The sequence below is a fragment of the Polyergus mexicanus genome, unplaced genomic scaffold (genome assembly GCF_030449975.1).
Source record: "Polyergus mexicanus isolate NDT 795.1 unplaced genomic scaffold, iyPolMexi1.0 SCAF_12, whole genome shotgun sequence".
In the NCBI taxonomy this organism is placed as follows: Eukaryota; Metazoa; Arthropoda; class Insecta; order Hymenoptera; family Formicidae; genus Polyergus; species Polyergus mexicanus.
The window spans coordinates 971,844-987,289 of record NW_027223332.1 but is presented as its reverse complement, the minus strand read 5'-3'; the positions used below and the strand labels follow the sequence as shown (position 1 = coordinate 987,289).

Sequence of the window (15,446 nt, the reverse complement as noted above, 5' to 3'; positions counted from 1 at the left end):
ATTTTTAATATTGTAATTTTTCTGAATCACTCTGTAATATATATATATTTTCAAAATTGTTGTTAAATCTACAATGTCTATTATATGTCCCTACATAAAATAAAATATTTGAAACGAGATGTTCAAATTAAAGAGAAGAGGATTTATGAATATGGATAAAAAACATATACTTTATATAAAGCTTTTTTTTTTATATTATTTTTATAGGTATGGTATAGTACCTGCTTAGATATGCAGCAAAAGATTGGTATTTTTAAACCGATCACATTCAAATTTCTTATCAATAATTTATTCTATTTTAAAGAATTCACAAATGTAAAATAGTCCTGTGTGGAATTATGCTCTCAAATTTGGTACATCAAGGAAGTTTTAACCTGAGCTGAATGGAGAATTATTATTTGGATTATTGAATATGTTTATGTACGTGTTACATATCGATATTGCGGTCTAATACATTCTATGAAAGTAACGATGTATACCATTTTATCTATGTAAGAACTTAAGATAACAGTAATATATAAAATTCGCTGTTACTGTTCCAATGTAATAACCTACAATACTTACTATGAGGTCCATTTATAAATACAGTACTGTATTCCATATACATTGCCAAGAGGCAGTGGTCATGAATTAATGTCATTAATGTGTGTGTCATTATGTTATATTCTCTAAAACGCACGTATTTCTTCGTGACTTCCGACTAATCATTATTATTAGAATATTGTGTATATTCACACTATACATGCAGACATATCGCGCGTTCCATTGAAACAAAATAAAAAAATATTCTATGGACACATTTTACATGGTTCTACATAATCTTTTCGAGAAGCGTCAAAAGCTTCAAACATACTGCTTCGATGCGAAGTTCTGTGTGATCATCAGGCCGAGGCAAAGACTCGCTGAGAGTACATTAAACTATTCTATTACGTACGCATGAGGAATTAGTCTCAAAACACTGGAATGATCGGTCACTTCTCGGAGAGACCGCCGATCGGTAGAGTAGTCAATTTATCGTCGAATCGAATGAGCCAATGCCACTTGGCATATTATTATTCAAAACATAGCGCGAAACTCGAATGAATTAATTGGGCTAAATGTGTATAGCAAGCGTTCGAGTTTGGCAAGTCGGCGAGCAAATATTTTATATATCGCGATATCATCATCTTAGAATCCCGAAAGAAGAGACATATAGAGATATATATATAGAAAATGCGAATTCACCGTGTACTGCGCCTGCTAGAATTTCGTAACTGTTTTTCGATTTCAAACTGTCGTAAATCCGCTCTCTGCAAAAAATCTTGCCGCTCCAAATATCCGTCCTTACCCTTATTATGAGTATTGATCTCTTCTTCTATGTTTTCCTGCTTCTTGAAGTTGTCCCAATCTAATTTAGACTTTTCTAATGTACTAATTTTGGCCTTTTTTCCGATCTGTCCCAAGACAGAAGAAATACCGCCTAACCCAGCGCGCCTAATACCGCCTCTCCCTCGCCCTTTGCCCGCCGCAGATGCGGATTCTGATGATTTTGTGGAATTTTCGGCTGCGGAAAGCGATAATCTAGCCTCTGCAGAATCAACTGGTACTTCTTTCTCAACCTTCACTTCTTCACCGGCAAATTCAAAAATTTTAGTTATCTGAACTTTTTCCTGAATTTTTGGCTTTTGTATTGGTGATGATCTCTCGTTCGATCTATTTATTGGATTTTGTGGCTTTGGTTTTGATACAACAGCTATAAAATAGAATATTTTAAAATTACACTTTTGAATTTTTAGGTGTTATTAATATTTTTCAAATAAAATTACATATTTTATTGATTCTATTTTATAACTTGTAACATTAAATCCAAATGTATCAAGAGTTTTAAATACATCTTTAAAGACTGTAATAAAGATAGGATAATATTAAAATTTTAACAGATATGGTAATTCTAATCTTTTATCATTGTACTCTTATCATTCTTTGAAATATAAAACTTCTCTAAAGTATTATTTTGTACTATCCAATGTGTAATAAAAATAAAGCTAATTAAATATTACACAACATGTAATATATGATTTTATATGCTTTGCTCTGTTAAGATTTTGTATAGCTTTTACCTGTATCTTTCATGAAATCAGCCCAAAGAGAATCAGCTTTCTTCTTTTCTTCTTCTTCAGTGAGTTGTTTTGTCTCTTTACATTCTTCCGCTTCTTTATTTTCTTCTTCTGATACTTTCGATTTGTTTTCGACAATTTTCCTGCGTTTTAAACTCTTTCGACCCTTAGATCTCTTTTTACCTTTTTTTCGCCCAGTTTCCCTTTTATTCTCATCATTTTCATCCTCTGGACTTTCAACATCACCTTCAGATTCTACTTCAGATACTACATCACTATCAACACGATCAGGAATGTAATCTTCGTCATCTTCATCTGAATCCGAAGGCAGCTGATGTTCTTCTGACATGTTTAAATATCTAAAAAAAATAAATAGGATGAGATGACAGTTATTATATATGTATATGTATATAAAAATGTCACATATTTATTATAATTTAACATATATTTTTTGTTCCAAAAAAAAAAAAAAAAAAAAAAAAAAAATTATTTTATATAAATTGTATTTCTTACAAACTTTCTTGTAAATGCCATCACTGTTATATGTTTTTTCTTTAAATTAATAGAAATATTTTTTATTCACAATTATGAATATATTTTATAGATTATATAAATTATCTGACATATGTTATAGTCAATATTTTATTAATATGCAATAATACTAATTATTAAGATTATTGAAACATATATTATTCATAGCAAACATGTAAAATCCATTTTAAATTAATTCACCTTTTTTCATTACATAATTCTAAAACTTCTGATGTTATAAACAATTAAATTAATAATTAAAATTTAAACAAAGAATTCTCAAAAGCACAAGTTTTTTTCTCATTGATTGAAGAAAAATTATTAGCATTAATATTAAAATATTCTGTTGCTCCAAAATATTCAAAACAAAATATCCACGATAAAAGTAGCTGTTTGAAAAAAGCGGTAATTAAAAATTCTATCAAATCACCGCGTTTTCTCGCGTTATCAACATCGCGAAACTTAACCTCCCTAATTAAGCGAACTTCAATCTCTAGTGAAATAAGACGCGATAATTTAATACGATTTCGCGACTCACGTTTTTTTGAACGGTGACTCGTGGGTGCCAAAAATTCCGCGGACGGACGTCGACTTGCCTTCCGGAAATGTCGTTACATCGAGACGCGGTGGCGGATCTAGCATTCGTCACCGCTTTCATGAATCGTCGTCGACGAGGGGGGCCTGAATCGATCCCGGGCGTACACAACGAGAAAATACCGGGCTGGTCGAAAAAATCGTCAAATACCTTGGGAAAAAAAGAAGTCGCAATGCTTCACGACACGTTCGACTTCGACTCGACTTTGCTTGGTTCGCAAATGCGTCTGGCCTGGCACGCATTGCGGCGATACGCAACGGCACAATTGGCGACATCTTGCATCGAATTGGGGAACTACATCAAACTAGCGCAATTACGTCACTCATGCCGATGATGTAAATTGAAAATTTTGTACTTTTATAGCAATTAATAATTATGCACAATAGAAAAAATATTAGAAATATTTAAAAAGTATGTATATACATATATATTGTATATATATATATATATATATATATATATATATATATATTAGTATCATATATTTATAATTTAATTTATTTTATAAATTATATTTTTTGTAAATTTTCTTATATAAATTACCGCTGTTATATACTTTTTTCACAATGAATAAAAATAATTGATGATCTTGATTTTATTTTAAAGCTAAAATTATATATATATATATATTCTTTTAAATATTTGTATAAAAAATTTAATATTAAAATATTGACCGGACACTTCAATAATTAAGAAATTTTTCCATTGTATTCGGATAAAATAATCTTGTAAAAAAGTTAACTTTGTATTTTATTCCAAGATTATTTTATCCAAACACAACGGGAAGATTTTTTTTTATTGGAGTGTCTGCTCAATATTTTTATAACATGTTTTTCTTCATTTAAATGAAGATAATGAATATTATATTTCTGACGATTCCGATGCGTTTTATTGAACTTATTTATTCCTTTATCGTTTTTGAATAAATCTTGATTGCATTTTGAAAACAATTGTAACTGTTGATTCACTAATGCAATGATGAAATAGAATAATAATAAATAGAATAATACTAATAACAATAAAATGTGTGATTCTTGACATTTTCTTTAAGAAAGTATCGATACCATACACAAATTTATCTGTCTAAAATATTTTTGCTTGATCTAAATTAGTATGAACATACTGTTGTCATTTGTTAGAAGCTTTTACGTTTAAATGATATCATGAAACACACGTTCACAGTTTCAGAAAAAGGTCGGAGAGTGTCAGATTGCCAGACATCTTTCACGAAATTGTCGAGCAATAATTTAGCGCCTTCTTCAGGATATTAAATAGGATTAACAGGGTCACCGCAAACCTCATATTACAGGATCCATTTCGAATCCTAATTTCAACGAAATGAATGACTGCCGGTTGACGGGGATTTTCAATGGATTATAGATCAGGCGACCCTTCTTTTTTCGAAACGAAAATCTGAATGGACGAGGAAGAGAAGGGAACAAGCACATCTATGTCTTGTGAGTAACTTAAAATTATGGTTAAATATTAAACTTATTTCTTGTATTATTTTAATGTACAAATACTATATTAAATCTATATATACCATACATATCTCAATTTATTAATATAGTTTAACTCTGAGGCCTTAGTCACTTCTCTGCGCTTCCATAGAGAGAGGAAAGGAAAGAAACCAGGAAGAGGATGTACCAGGTGGCTGCGCGAATGCCGTGCGATTGGATCGAGCAGCATCTTGGAAAACGAGATGAGACGAATGAGACTTAGGGAGTTGGGATGTTCGAAAGCTCCGCCTGGTTTTCGGGACGTCCCAAATCTCGCGCCCCTCTAAATAACATCTTTTCTGTCTGTCTCTTTCTCTTTCTTGATTCATGTTGCTCCTCTCTTGTGCGTAGTCCACCCTTCGCTTTTACTTCGAGAATTTTGACTAACAATTAGTTTCACGTCGGAGACGCGATCTATCGCAACGTTCTGCTCTGTTGATAGATATACTCGTGATCGCATAAAAAAATTCATCGGTCACGTAGCAGGTATCGAGCAAGTTGCATAATTAATTGCGCTATCTGAACACAAGTGACAATCATGATCAATAATTTGAATGCGTAGCCATTTAAACAAAATAGTTCTCTTTTATACATATTACTCTAAATAATATCGCGTATTATTCTTTTCGATCCTCTCAAATTTGGCACAATTGATTAAAGATAATTTCAAATTAATAATATTAATAATATATAAAAAATTAAATAGCAAATTGCAGCAGTTCGTCATTTCAGATCTTGTCACTTGTGTTTTTTTATCTCTTGTGCTATCATATTATGTGATTTTTGTTGTGTATGTGTATGACAAGAAAATGAAATCTTGATTTAAACGTAATTAAATAGTAGTTAAGAGAGATCTTTTTTTATTATTTTTAAGAACGCGCAATTTTACAATATTTCAAGCTGGTATTTAGAGGAAATATCGAACAACTTTAATTGTTAAGTATAGCATAAACAGATTCCGATTTACGATATAAAATGCGCAGGAAAGTTTAAAAAATAAAAAAAATTGTGAAAAAAAGTTCGCTCTTTTAGCCGAGAAATTTATCTAAAAAACTTTTCAGTGTGTGAAAGTAAATGAAAAAAGTGTGGAAAAAAAAACTCTGCTTTTAATACTCGTGTTTTAATTTATCCGATAACCAAATCTGAAAAACTGTCAGTTTGTATTATTGCGCTTTTTTTGTGAATTCATTGCTTTAATAATTGATTGATTTCACAATCATTATTTATCAATAGACAGTTAATTACGCTTTGTAAGATAGATAGTTATATTATAATAATTCGATTGTGCTTGTCTTATCAGTGATCTCTCTCTTTTAAATTTCTGATATTAACATAAAAACTTTAATACATTTCATCTCTATTTTTACATATTTTGGCCTCATAAACAAAGGAATATACACAATAGATTTCACTTTTTAAAGAAATAAAATAAAACTGCGTAACATAATAAAAGGACCTACATTCTGATTAAACCGATTGCCTTATTAAATTTTTCACGATAAGCGATAACTACGCATCTCACAAGTTGCGGAAGCGTCGCGTGATTACCGTTTCAAATAATTAATTAATGACAGCTATTATATAATTAATGAGATGATATAATATAACAGAATGCCTCGAAAACGGCGCGCCTCGACATCGTCACTGGAAGAATATCATTCCGAAGAGAAATACATGAAAGATGACAATCGCGCGCCGCGAAATGCTGCCAATGCTCGTGAAAGAGCCCGTATGAGAGTTTTAAGCAAAGCCTTTGGAAGATTAAAAACATCTCTGCCTTGGGTACCGTCAGATACGAAATTAAGTAAGCTGGATACACTAAGACTAGCATCAACGTACATAGCCCATCTACGAGCCGTACTCCGCGACGACGGCGAAGCTCATCCCGAAAGTACCAAGTCTTTGTCACTTGCGTTGGTGAGTATCTATATCCATTTTTCTAAAACTTAGAGCTGCTTAAGATTTGAATAATCTTTCTTTCATCTTTAATTATTAAAAGACGATGCAAAGAATCAGTTAAATTTTAATTAATTCTAAGTAACTTTGACAAAAATGATACATTCATATCGATTTCGCTAATTGATTTCCTAATAAAAACGTAAATAAAAAAATATATTTAATTAATAATCAATTTAATAACCAAATCCGTAATCATAGAACATAGATTAAATGGAAAAGAACCGAATGTAACTTCATATCGAGTATCTTTCATACAATTTATCTATAAAAAAATTCAATATATGACGCATCAGTATTTTTTAATAGATATAATTGTACAAGATATTTCAAGAATTGCGGACTTAAACCGATTTTACTGAGAATTTGAGAAAGTTTTCTCCAAACTATCTCTCGCTTTTACAATCAGATTTTCGACTTGATAATAATTCTGTAAAATAACATCGTGTCCAGGTGGATCCACTCGGAGTCGCGAGACGAGCGTCTTCGCAGTTATCCACTCTGTTTATGTCTGTCCAGGTGGATCGAATCACTCCAGAAACCATCTTACCCACCCTTTGCCACCATTAATTCTAAGTTAGTTCCGTTGTTTGAAGAAGCGTGCCGTTTTCCGCTGCGAAATAGTTGCCTCTTCGATTCCCTCCTCTTTCCCCATAGAGAATATTTTATCTCTGAAAATGTTTCTCCATGTAAATTCATTGATATTAATTTTTAATCAAACTACGTAAACAAATTTTCAATTCATACAGCTTTTAGCCCTAAATATGTATACAATTTAATTTAAAAAAATTAATATTTTACGAGTGTATAAAATTTAAATAATATTTACATAATTATAATGCGCGATGCAATCTAGTTTAAAATCTATTTTAAAATATATCGAATATTCTTTTAAATTATCAATTTAAATTTCGTTTAAATAAGAATAATCTTAACATTGCAGTCATGGCCATTCGCTATTCAAAACAGCAACGCTACCGCACTTATGAACAACAGTTGCAACGTGTCCTCCACGACATCTTCGAATTGTAATCAGTATCGAGGACAACAAGTGACTCATGATATCCAAAACTTCCATCATTCGGGGCATCAGAGCGTGTCGACACGCCATAATCTTCAGGGGGGAGAGCAACAGCTCTCTTATTTCTAACAAAAAAATTCTGATAATGCGATCAAAGCTGACTGCAACGAGCGATATCTAATACGAGAAACGACCACTAATCGAAAATTATACAACTACAACGGTGCTGTCGTTTTCACGCCTTATTTATTCCAGAGTGCCTTAATCTTCTAGTATTTATTGATTTACTTTTAATGCAATTGATAACGATTATACACCCATTTGTGTGACAAAGAAATAATTTATCTGTCAATAGCATTTATATCTTAATTTATACGTCTTTTGTGCATCGAAAAAATGCATTCTACACATCTTTTGTGTGCAGTTTTAATGAAATAAATTCAGACGAGCAGAATGAACAAAATATTATTATCTTTTTTTTGTTTTCACAAAAAAAATATAATAAAAATATAATGAGAATTCTGAGATTTTCAATTGATCAAACATTTCGTAAGAGATATATTAAGAGATATTCGCGGGGAAATTGTTTCCTTGTCTCACACATTCAATTATTGCAATATCATATAATATTGTAATCGTGTAATTGATACCAAAGCTTATCGACTAGTCCAAAATAAAATATTTTTAAGATTTTCAATAATGTTCTTTATATTATATTTAATGCAATATATATTCAAATCATATATCGCTAATATATATATTATTCACGATGAAAAATTTAAGGACGTAGAGAGAGATTACTCATCACTAAAATAGAAAAATTAATCAAGAAACATATTTTTATGACTTTATATAGAAATATTTTCCTGATTAAGTTTTAATTTTTTTTATTGTATATATATTATACAAGTCTACATATGTACATATACATATATATGTGTGTCTATCGACTTGCCGGTCGATTGACATCTCTTACTGGAGAAGCGCCGAATGGCATCCGGAACAACGGGGAGGAAGTGCGCGGTAAGGTAAGAAGGATAAAGAAGTTCAAGTTAAATAAACATCGTGAAGGGCCTTTTGTGTAAACCCGATACTAAAATAATATATCCCACACGGCGACAAAAATCGACCGGCACTAAACGTATCGTTTAACGTCTCCGCGCTACGTCAACATATACATACACGGGCTTTGAAAATTTATAAACGAGAGATAATTTTATTCTTCTCTCTCTCTCTCTCTCTCTCTCTCTCTCTCTCTCTCTCTCGCCTGCGCGTTTTTCGACTTTTTCGACTATTTTTGGCCGCCAATCGTTAAAGACAAAAGAGAAAGAGAGAAATTTATATTTTTATGTAATATAAATACCTTCATATACTTTTAAAGATATATCTATGAATCCTTTATCTTTATAAGAACTAGATTGCTAGAACAATCTATAAAACGCGCCCCATTTATTTTGTGTATGTACATATATATATATATTAAATTTACTTCTTTATTTTTTCAAGATTAATTAAATTAAAAATATATAGTTTTGTTTTATGAAAATCAATTAAATTAAAATTATACATACACTTAATATTTGAACTGTCAAATGTCACTCGATCATGACAGGCTTTTATTGATGAAATAATTAATCCATACAGTGTAGTGCAGCGTCCAGATAACTAATCAGAGCTAATCAGCATCGCGGAGAAGAATAATACCTGCGATTTAACATTTTTTAAGAGTAGAAACTGTATAGATTATCGACAAAAGTATATTAAAGGTATGAAAAAAAAAATAAGTAAAAATTATACCTCTCACATAGTGCACATCTTTTGTGATTAAAGCAATAAAATAAAGTTGAAACATCTGAGATAAGAGAAAGACGTTACGTATGATTCCGACTGGAAAGTATATACGTGTATATTGAGAATTGAGTCGCGAAACTTCCGATTTAGAAGTCGATTTCGCGCCTTTTGCCAGGGTCATTTCGCCGATCGTACTGCGCATGCGCGGCACCGATAGTTCCGCGATGCATCTCGCGCCAATTTCACGCACGGCGCAGCGTGAATCGCAAAATCACGAATCAGGTAGTATGTATAATATATGCTCCGTGGATCAGGTTAGTACAATATGTGCCCGGAGCAAGCCGAGTGAACCGGAAGCCAGTAGTAGTGTCCGCTCCGACGAGGGACGTCGATCGATCCTTTCGTTGTGCCGTTTAATACGCGTTGTACGACGCGCGTTTTTCATGATGTAGCGTTAGAGCCTTCGGGTTGGCCGAGAGACTCGAGCAGATCGCTGATAATCCGAACGGATCGTCCCGCGTCCGTGATCCTGACGAGAGGATATTTCCCCCTCGTTCCCATTCGGTCCTTGACGTCGCCGCGCGTGTGTACACGGAAACATACGTTCCGAGACGACGGACGAGAGAACGTGGAGCCCTCGCGGGGCCAGGTATCAAAGCGCGAATCGCAACACAGCGTCAAGATGGCGTGTGCCACGAGCACAGCTGTTGTTTACCCACAAACCCGTGTGAGGCAGGTCACTGGCTGCTGTTGCTACTGCTGAGAGAGAGGACGAGCGCGTGAACGACGACTGGCTCCCCCGTCGTCGGGACGATGGGAGATGCTCGACGAATGAGCGACTCGGAGTAACGGAGCATTCTCGAGAGAGCGGCGTGACGGCGACGTGACGAGGACGTGACGAGGACGTGACGAGGACGTGACAACGACGACGACGACGACGACGACGACGACAACGACGACGAGGACGGCGTCGGTGGTAGTGACGGCGGTGGTGATAGTAGTAGTGGTGTACCGAGGAAAAAACGGAAAGATTGACTCGATGGAAGAGAGTAGCGAGGCCTGCGACGGCAGAAGTCACGAAGTCAGCTGGCACGAATCGAGCGCGAGAAACTAACCTAGTTGCGCCAGATCGGCCATCGCTCGGCCCGAGGACGGCGAGGACGGCGAGGCGGAGTGATCGAGAGTGGAAGCGTCGATACCGAAGGAGAAAGCGGCGAAGTTAGTTTACGTTTTAGTTGACGCGACAAGTGCGCGGTGTTCGCTCGTCTCATGCACGACTCCTTTACTTTTCTCAATGACCTGACGCCTCGATGCGTTACGTAAAAAGCGCGAATGCACGATTGACCGCAACATTGACGATGTCCACGTTCCTGGTTTCGTTTGTCTTTCGATAACAACACTGAATATGACGTCCACGTGTTAACACATCGTGTCTGCACGATTCTTGGCAAGTTCGAGGTTAGGTTTATTGTTAGTTATTTGCTTTCGCGCGAATACAGCATGATCGGATATCAACGAGGTTTCGATGATGAAGATCGTTGTTGTGTTTGTTAAATTACGATAAGTTGATATCCGTAACGAGTTATACATATTTGCATTTTATTATTGTTTGTATTTACCGCGACTTGAGTGACACAGTACTGTGAGTCATTGTATACCATTGTGTACCCCACCATTCGTTCTCGTGAATTATGAAAATCTGTTGCTTTATATTATTGTGTTTCTTGACATCTTATCGTTTAATTCGTTGATCTGTTTGCCGTTGTTACTATTATATGATATTTCTTGAAGGTGTTCACGCATGTCGTAAAACATCTGATGATGATGGAACATTTTAATTTAGCGTAATTTATTTGTATAGATTCTTTTTCCAATAATCACTTTCTTGTGAATCTATTTGTATTTTAATTTTTTTCTTATCTATTAATATTTTCTATTTGTTGAACGTATACAGGTATCATCATGAACGCCAGGACGCAGCTGTTTGAATTGAGTATGGAGGGACGCCAAGTGGACGAGGCAGTGGCAAGTATATTTCATACTGTGCTCTTTCATCGAAGTCTCGGCAAATTCAAGTACAAACAAGAAGGCAGCTATTCGGTAGGCACTGTGGGATACCAGGATGTGGATTGCGACTTCATTGATCTCACTTACGTCTGCTGCTCGTCGGTGTATCTCGATCAGACGCTGAAACGCGAGATATCGGGCTTTTCGGAGGCTCTTCGCTCCACTGACAGTCCGGGCTCAGGTCAGATATCTCTAGAATTCTTCCAGAGGAAAAAGAGCCGCTGGCCATTTCAACCAGAATGCATACCATGGGAGGTATGGACCGTACGTCTCGAACTCATCAAATTGGCCACCGAACACGAACGGCAGATATGCCGGGAAAAGGTGGGCGATCTGCTGACCGAGAAGATCCTTTACATCACCGAGGTTATGAATCGACACGATTATGTACCGAAAGTGCCGAGTCAAGCTGAACTGGATTTGATCTTCGACACTTCGTATCCAGATATACAGCCGTACCTCTTCAAAATGTCCTTCACGACCTCTAGTCCGTCGACCACCACGATGGGCAATACTATGAAAAAGTTGATCAGAGAGACACTGTCCATTTAGTTGTTATAAGGTATAGTTCTAAAGTTCTAACGTTAATATGTTCGCGTGTATAGCTTAGAGTCATCTGAAAAACGCAAAACTTGCTCTTATTTTTCATCTACGATACACAAATTTCTGTTTACTGCATTGCACCACGCAATTTCATTTCAGATCTGTATTCGTAATGACTCTAATCTACCTTAGCTATTATTATGAGTTCCTAAAAAAGAAAAAGAAAAAAAAAATTCTAAATTTATGCTACGAAGAATGGTCCGGATAGAGAAATTATTAAAAGTACCCGGCGTGCTTTGCCTACGTGATAGACTCTTATCACGGATTTTGTAAGCTCTAGTATCTCTTATAAAAAAACGGAAATATATACTACATTACAGAATTTCATACATCATTGGGACTTCCGCTGCTGTATGTCTCTAATATCTATATAGTACAAATGAACACAACACTCTTGTGACACTTGCTTTTTTTGTACTTTACTATGAACGTCCGTCGCATAATTTTAGCAGGATCATGTTAATCACGTTTTACATGATAATACATTACCTCTTAAAATCTTACCACTCAAGTCTCTCTCGACATATGACTTTTATCAAGACAAAACGACATTATGTTCCTTTCTCGCTTCTCACCCTTTTTAAATGCTGTGTATATACATCGTAGAATAGATTCGAGTGTAATATCTAGATATATTTCTGGAATTTAACTTCACGCGTCGCATAAAGAAGATAATTTGATTTAGAGTAAGGATACAGAAAAATGTTAAACCTCTAGTTGAGAAGAGCCAGATACTTTAATGATTAATAGAATTCTTGAGAGCAATGCATCTCTTAAAAGTCTCGTCACTTACTTGCTCCTTAACAAACTTCTTCGAGTGCATAACGGCTGTATTCGGCACTGTACACATTATTTTTCAGTCACTAATGTTGAAAGTATACATAGTTGTTCTAAACTGATGAAGAATGCTTTTGAATGATTCCGCATACATATACACGATGTGTGACGTGTATACCCAGCCTGTGCTTGCGTACAAAATATACTATAATTTCAGCTTCTTAAATCTAACGCTAAATTTTCGGCCGTCTAATTCTGGATTCAGTGATATGGATATTTAGCGAAATCGGCATCGTAAGCGGTCGGAGTTATATTTAGCATTAAATTGCGCGGCAAAGAAAAGCGTTAATTAAATAATTACGTGTGTATGGATGGAATCGATTGTTATTTATTTTCGCGGATGATGATACGTAACGTAACATCAGATTACATTATGACGCGTAGATTACAAATTATTCACGCTGCTTTCATTGATCTTAAGTTATTACATATATATAATCAAAGTGTAAAATAAGTTTAAATATAATTGTTAAGCCAATGCGCGCGATGCCCGCAATATCGAAGCGCACCGGGTGATACGAAAGAACCGCACGAAAAATCGCAGTCATAATTACATTTTCCCAGTCGTTTCGTGCCTTCGTATCGAATTTTTGATAGGAAAATTAATGTGCTAGGAAAACTAACATACCTGATCCAGATATCATTATTATTATATATAATATGATGATAATGATAATATCATTATTATTTATTGACCACACGCGAAGCATCTCTCATCTTGTAAGGAGTGAGATAGTTTTTCTCTCGCGCAGAAGATAAATCTGTGATCCTTCTCGGATTTGAGGCAGTTTTGTTTCTATTCCTCGTAAGCGATAAGTGTGTGTGCCGTTGACGTCGTGTTGTTTTAGGAGTTCCAAGTTGACGGGAAACGCACGGATATCGGAACGTTCGTTGGCGGCGACCCACGCGCGATTATACTTATTGTACAATGTAAATAGTGTGTCCGAAAATTATGCCGTAAATCAAAGACGTCGTGTCGGAAGGGTCTTCGCACGTTCCGAGATCCGTACTTCGGCTTTTCCTATGACTAATCAACAAAGATATCACGATGCGTAATTCACATATACTTTACGAGTTAACGATGTAGACGAGAAGCGTAATATTAATTTATAGTTGATCATATTTCGTCTCTATTGCTTTCTTTCGCGATGTTCTCTAAGTAGTTTAATATACAATTGCAATTTAGCTAAATGTTTCGCGAATCGAGCATACATCGATTCTATTGGATTGTTTTTCTTCTCTTGTCGATTGAAGGAAAGAAAAGAAAAGAAAAGAAAAGAAAAGAAAAGAAAAGAAAGAGGAAAGAAAAACAAGCGGTGATCATCGATAATCTGCCGCTCTCTGTGATTCTCTAGAATCTACTATGGTATAATCTCTTTCCCTCGCACCATCCGGTATATGCCGTGTACGATTGTAAAAAGTAAAAAAAAGATATGACGTTATGACAAAGAGAGGCGCGCGTATATGTGTGTACAGGCGTATATATATATATAAATATGACATATAGAAAGAACAAAGAGAGAGAGAAAGAGAGAAAGGACGAAAGCACGAGCGAGTGGCCACGTATGTATGTGCAACTAGAATTTTGCGGATTTATCAAATTGCCACATGCTGTTATAAATAAATGTAGTTATATATACATATACAAACACACACACACACACACATATATATATGTATGTATGTATGTATGTATGTATATGTATATACAAACAAAATAGAAGATAAAACCGAGACCTGTATATTATAAGCTGCGAGACAAAATGTGACAAAATGTGTAGTGTGTATAGCGAGGAAGATGAAATATCTGCAAGTTTTAATTTATCATGATGAGTATGCTGATGATAAAGGACTAATTATTAATAAATTACTGTATTTTATAATAGTGCTTTTATGGGAACATTCAAATCCCTTATTTTTCCACGAAATCTATTTAATCCCATTTCTTTTATGATGAAAGACACAATGAAATATAAACTTTCAACAATTTTTTATGTATACATTTTAGAGCAAAATGATAAAAAAAATCCATGCCTTTGTCTTTAAAAAAATGTGAATAATTATTTTTTTGTTTCTACAGTGTATATCAATGAAAAATATATGTATATATATAGGTAGTATAATTATATTATATTACATATATATATATATATATATATATGTAAATTTTTATAAGAATATACATATATATTTATTTCAATCAATAATTATTAAAATCTTTTTACTACACTATATTATTTGCATTAAGAAAAATAAAATATGGATTTATTTTCTCTACGTTTGTAGAAATATATTTTATCTATGATTAATCATTGACTCTTATTCTACGCAAATTCCGAGCAATTAGCACAATAATAGCAAGTGTAAAGTACACGTTTTGTCACTCCGTCACATGCTGCGCTCTATCGGGTGATCCGCGAGTTTTCGACCGAAGCGAAGCTTTATACTCA

General features: G+C 34.4%; 3 protein-coding genes and 1 long non-coding RNA gene across 6 annotated transcripts; 3 read left to right on the top strand and 1 right to left on the bottom strand.

Moving 5' to 3' along the window:
- Positions 1-218: 218 nt before the first annotated feature.
- Positions 219-3,475, bottom strand: Yeti (yeti). The gene is made up of 3 exons (XM_070304828.1): positions 3,166-3,475; positions 2,100-2,455; positions 219-1,732 (listed from the first exon to the last, which is right to left on the bottom strand). The coding sequence occupies exons 1-3, from the start codon at positions 3,267-3,269 to the stop codon at positions 1,221-1,223; spliced, it is 972 nt and encodes a 323-aa protein (XP_070160929.1). The 5' UTR covers positions 3,270-3,475; the 3' UTR covers positions 219-1,220.
- Positions 3,172-5,072, top strand: LOC138938081 (uncharacterized). Its single transcript, XR_011447644.1, has 3 exons — positions 3,172-3,557; positions 4,405-4,679; positions 4,793-5,072. It is a non-coding gene; the product is annotated as an uncharacterized lncRNA (long non-coding RNA).
- Positions 5,073-5,077: 5 nt separating this feature from the next.
- On the top strand, positions 5,078-8,042 carry Hlh54f (basic helix-loop-helix domain-containing transcription factor HLH54F). Its single transcript, XM_070304829.1, has 3 exons — positions 5,078-5,207; positions 6,332-6,638; positions 7,621-8,042. The coding sequence occupies exons 2-3, from the start codon at positions 6,333-6,335 to the stop codon at positions 7,825-7,827; spliced, it is 513 nt and encodes a 170-aa protein (XP_070160930.1). The 5' UTR covers positions 5,078-5,207; position 6,332; the 3' UTR covers positions 7,828-8,042.
- Positions 8,043-9,808: 1,766 nt separating this feature from the next.
- On the top strand, positions 9,809-14,887 carry Atg101 (autophagy-related protein 101). Of its 3 annotated transcripts, none has more exons than XM_070304931.1 (2): positions 9,809-10,936; positions 11,444-14,887. In XM_070304931.1, the coding sequence occupies exon 2, from the start codon at positions 11,452-11,454 to the stop codon at positions 12,106-12,108; it is 657 nt and encodes a 218-aa protein (XP_070161032.1). In that variant the 5' UTR covers positions 9,809-10,936; positions 11,444-11,451; the 3' UTR covers positions 12,109-14,887. The 3 variants fall into 3 exon arrangements, with proteins under 3 accessions (XP_070161032.1, XP_070161031.1, XP_070161030.1); XM_070304930.1 differs by having other exon boundaries at positions 9,810-10,707; XM_070304929.1 differs by having other exon boundaries at positions 9,810-10,947; positions 11,444-14,886.
- Positions 14,888-15,446: the final 559 nt, after the last annotated feature.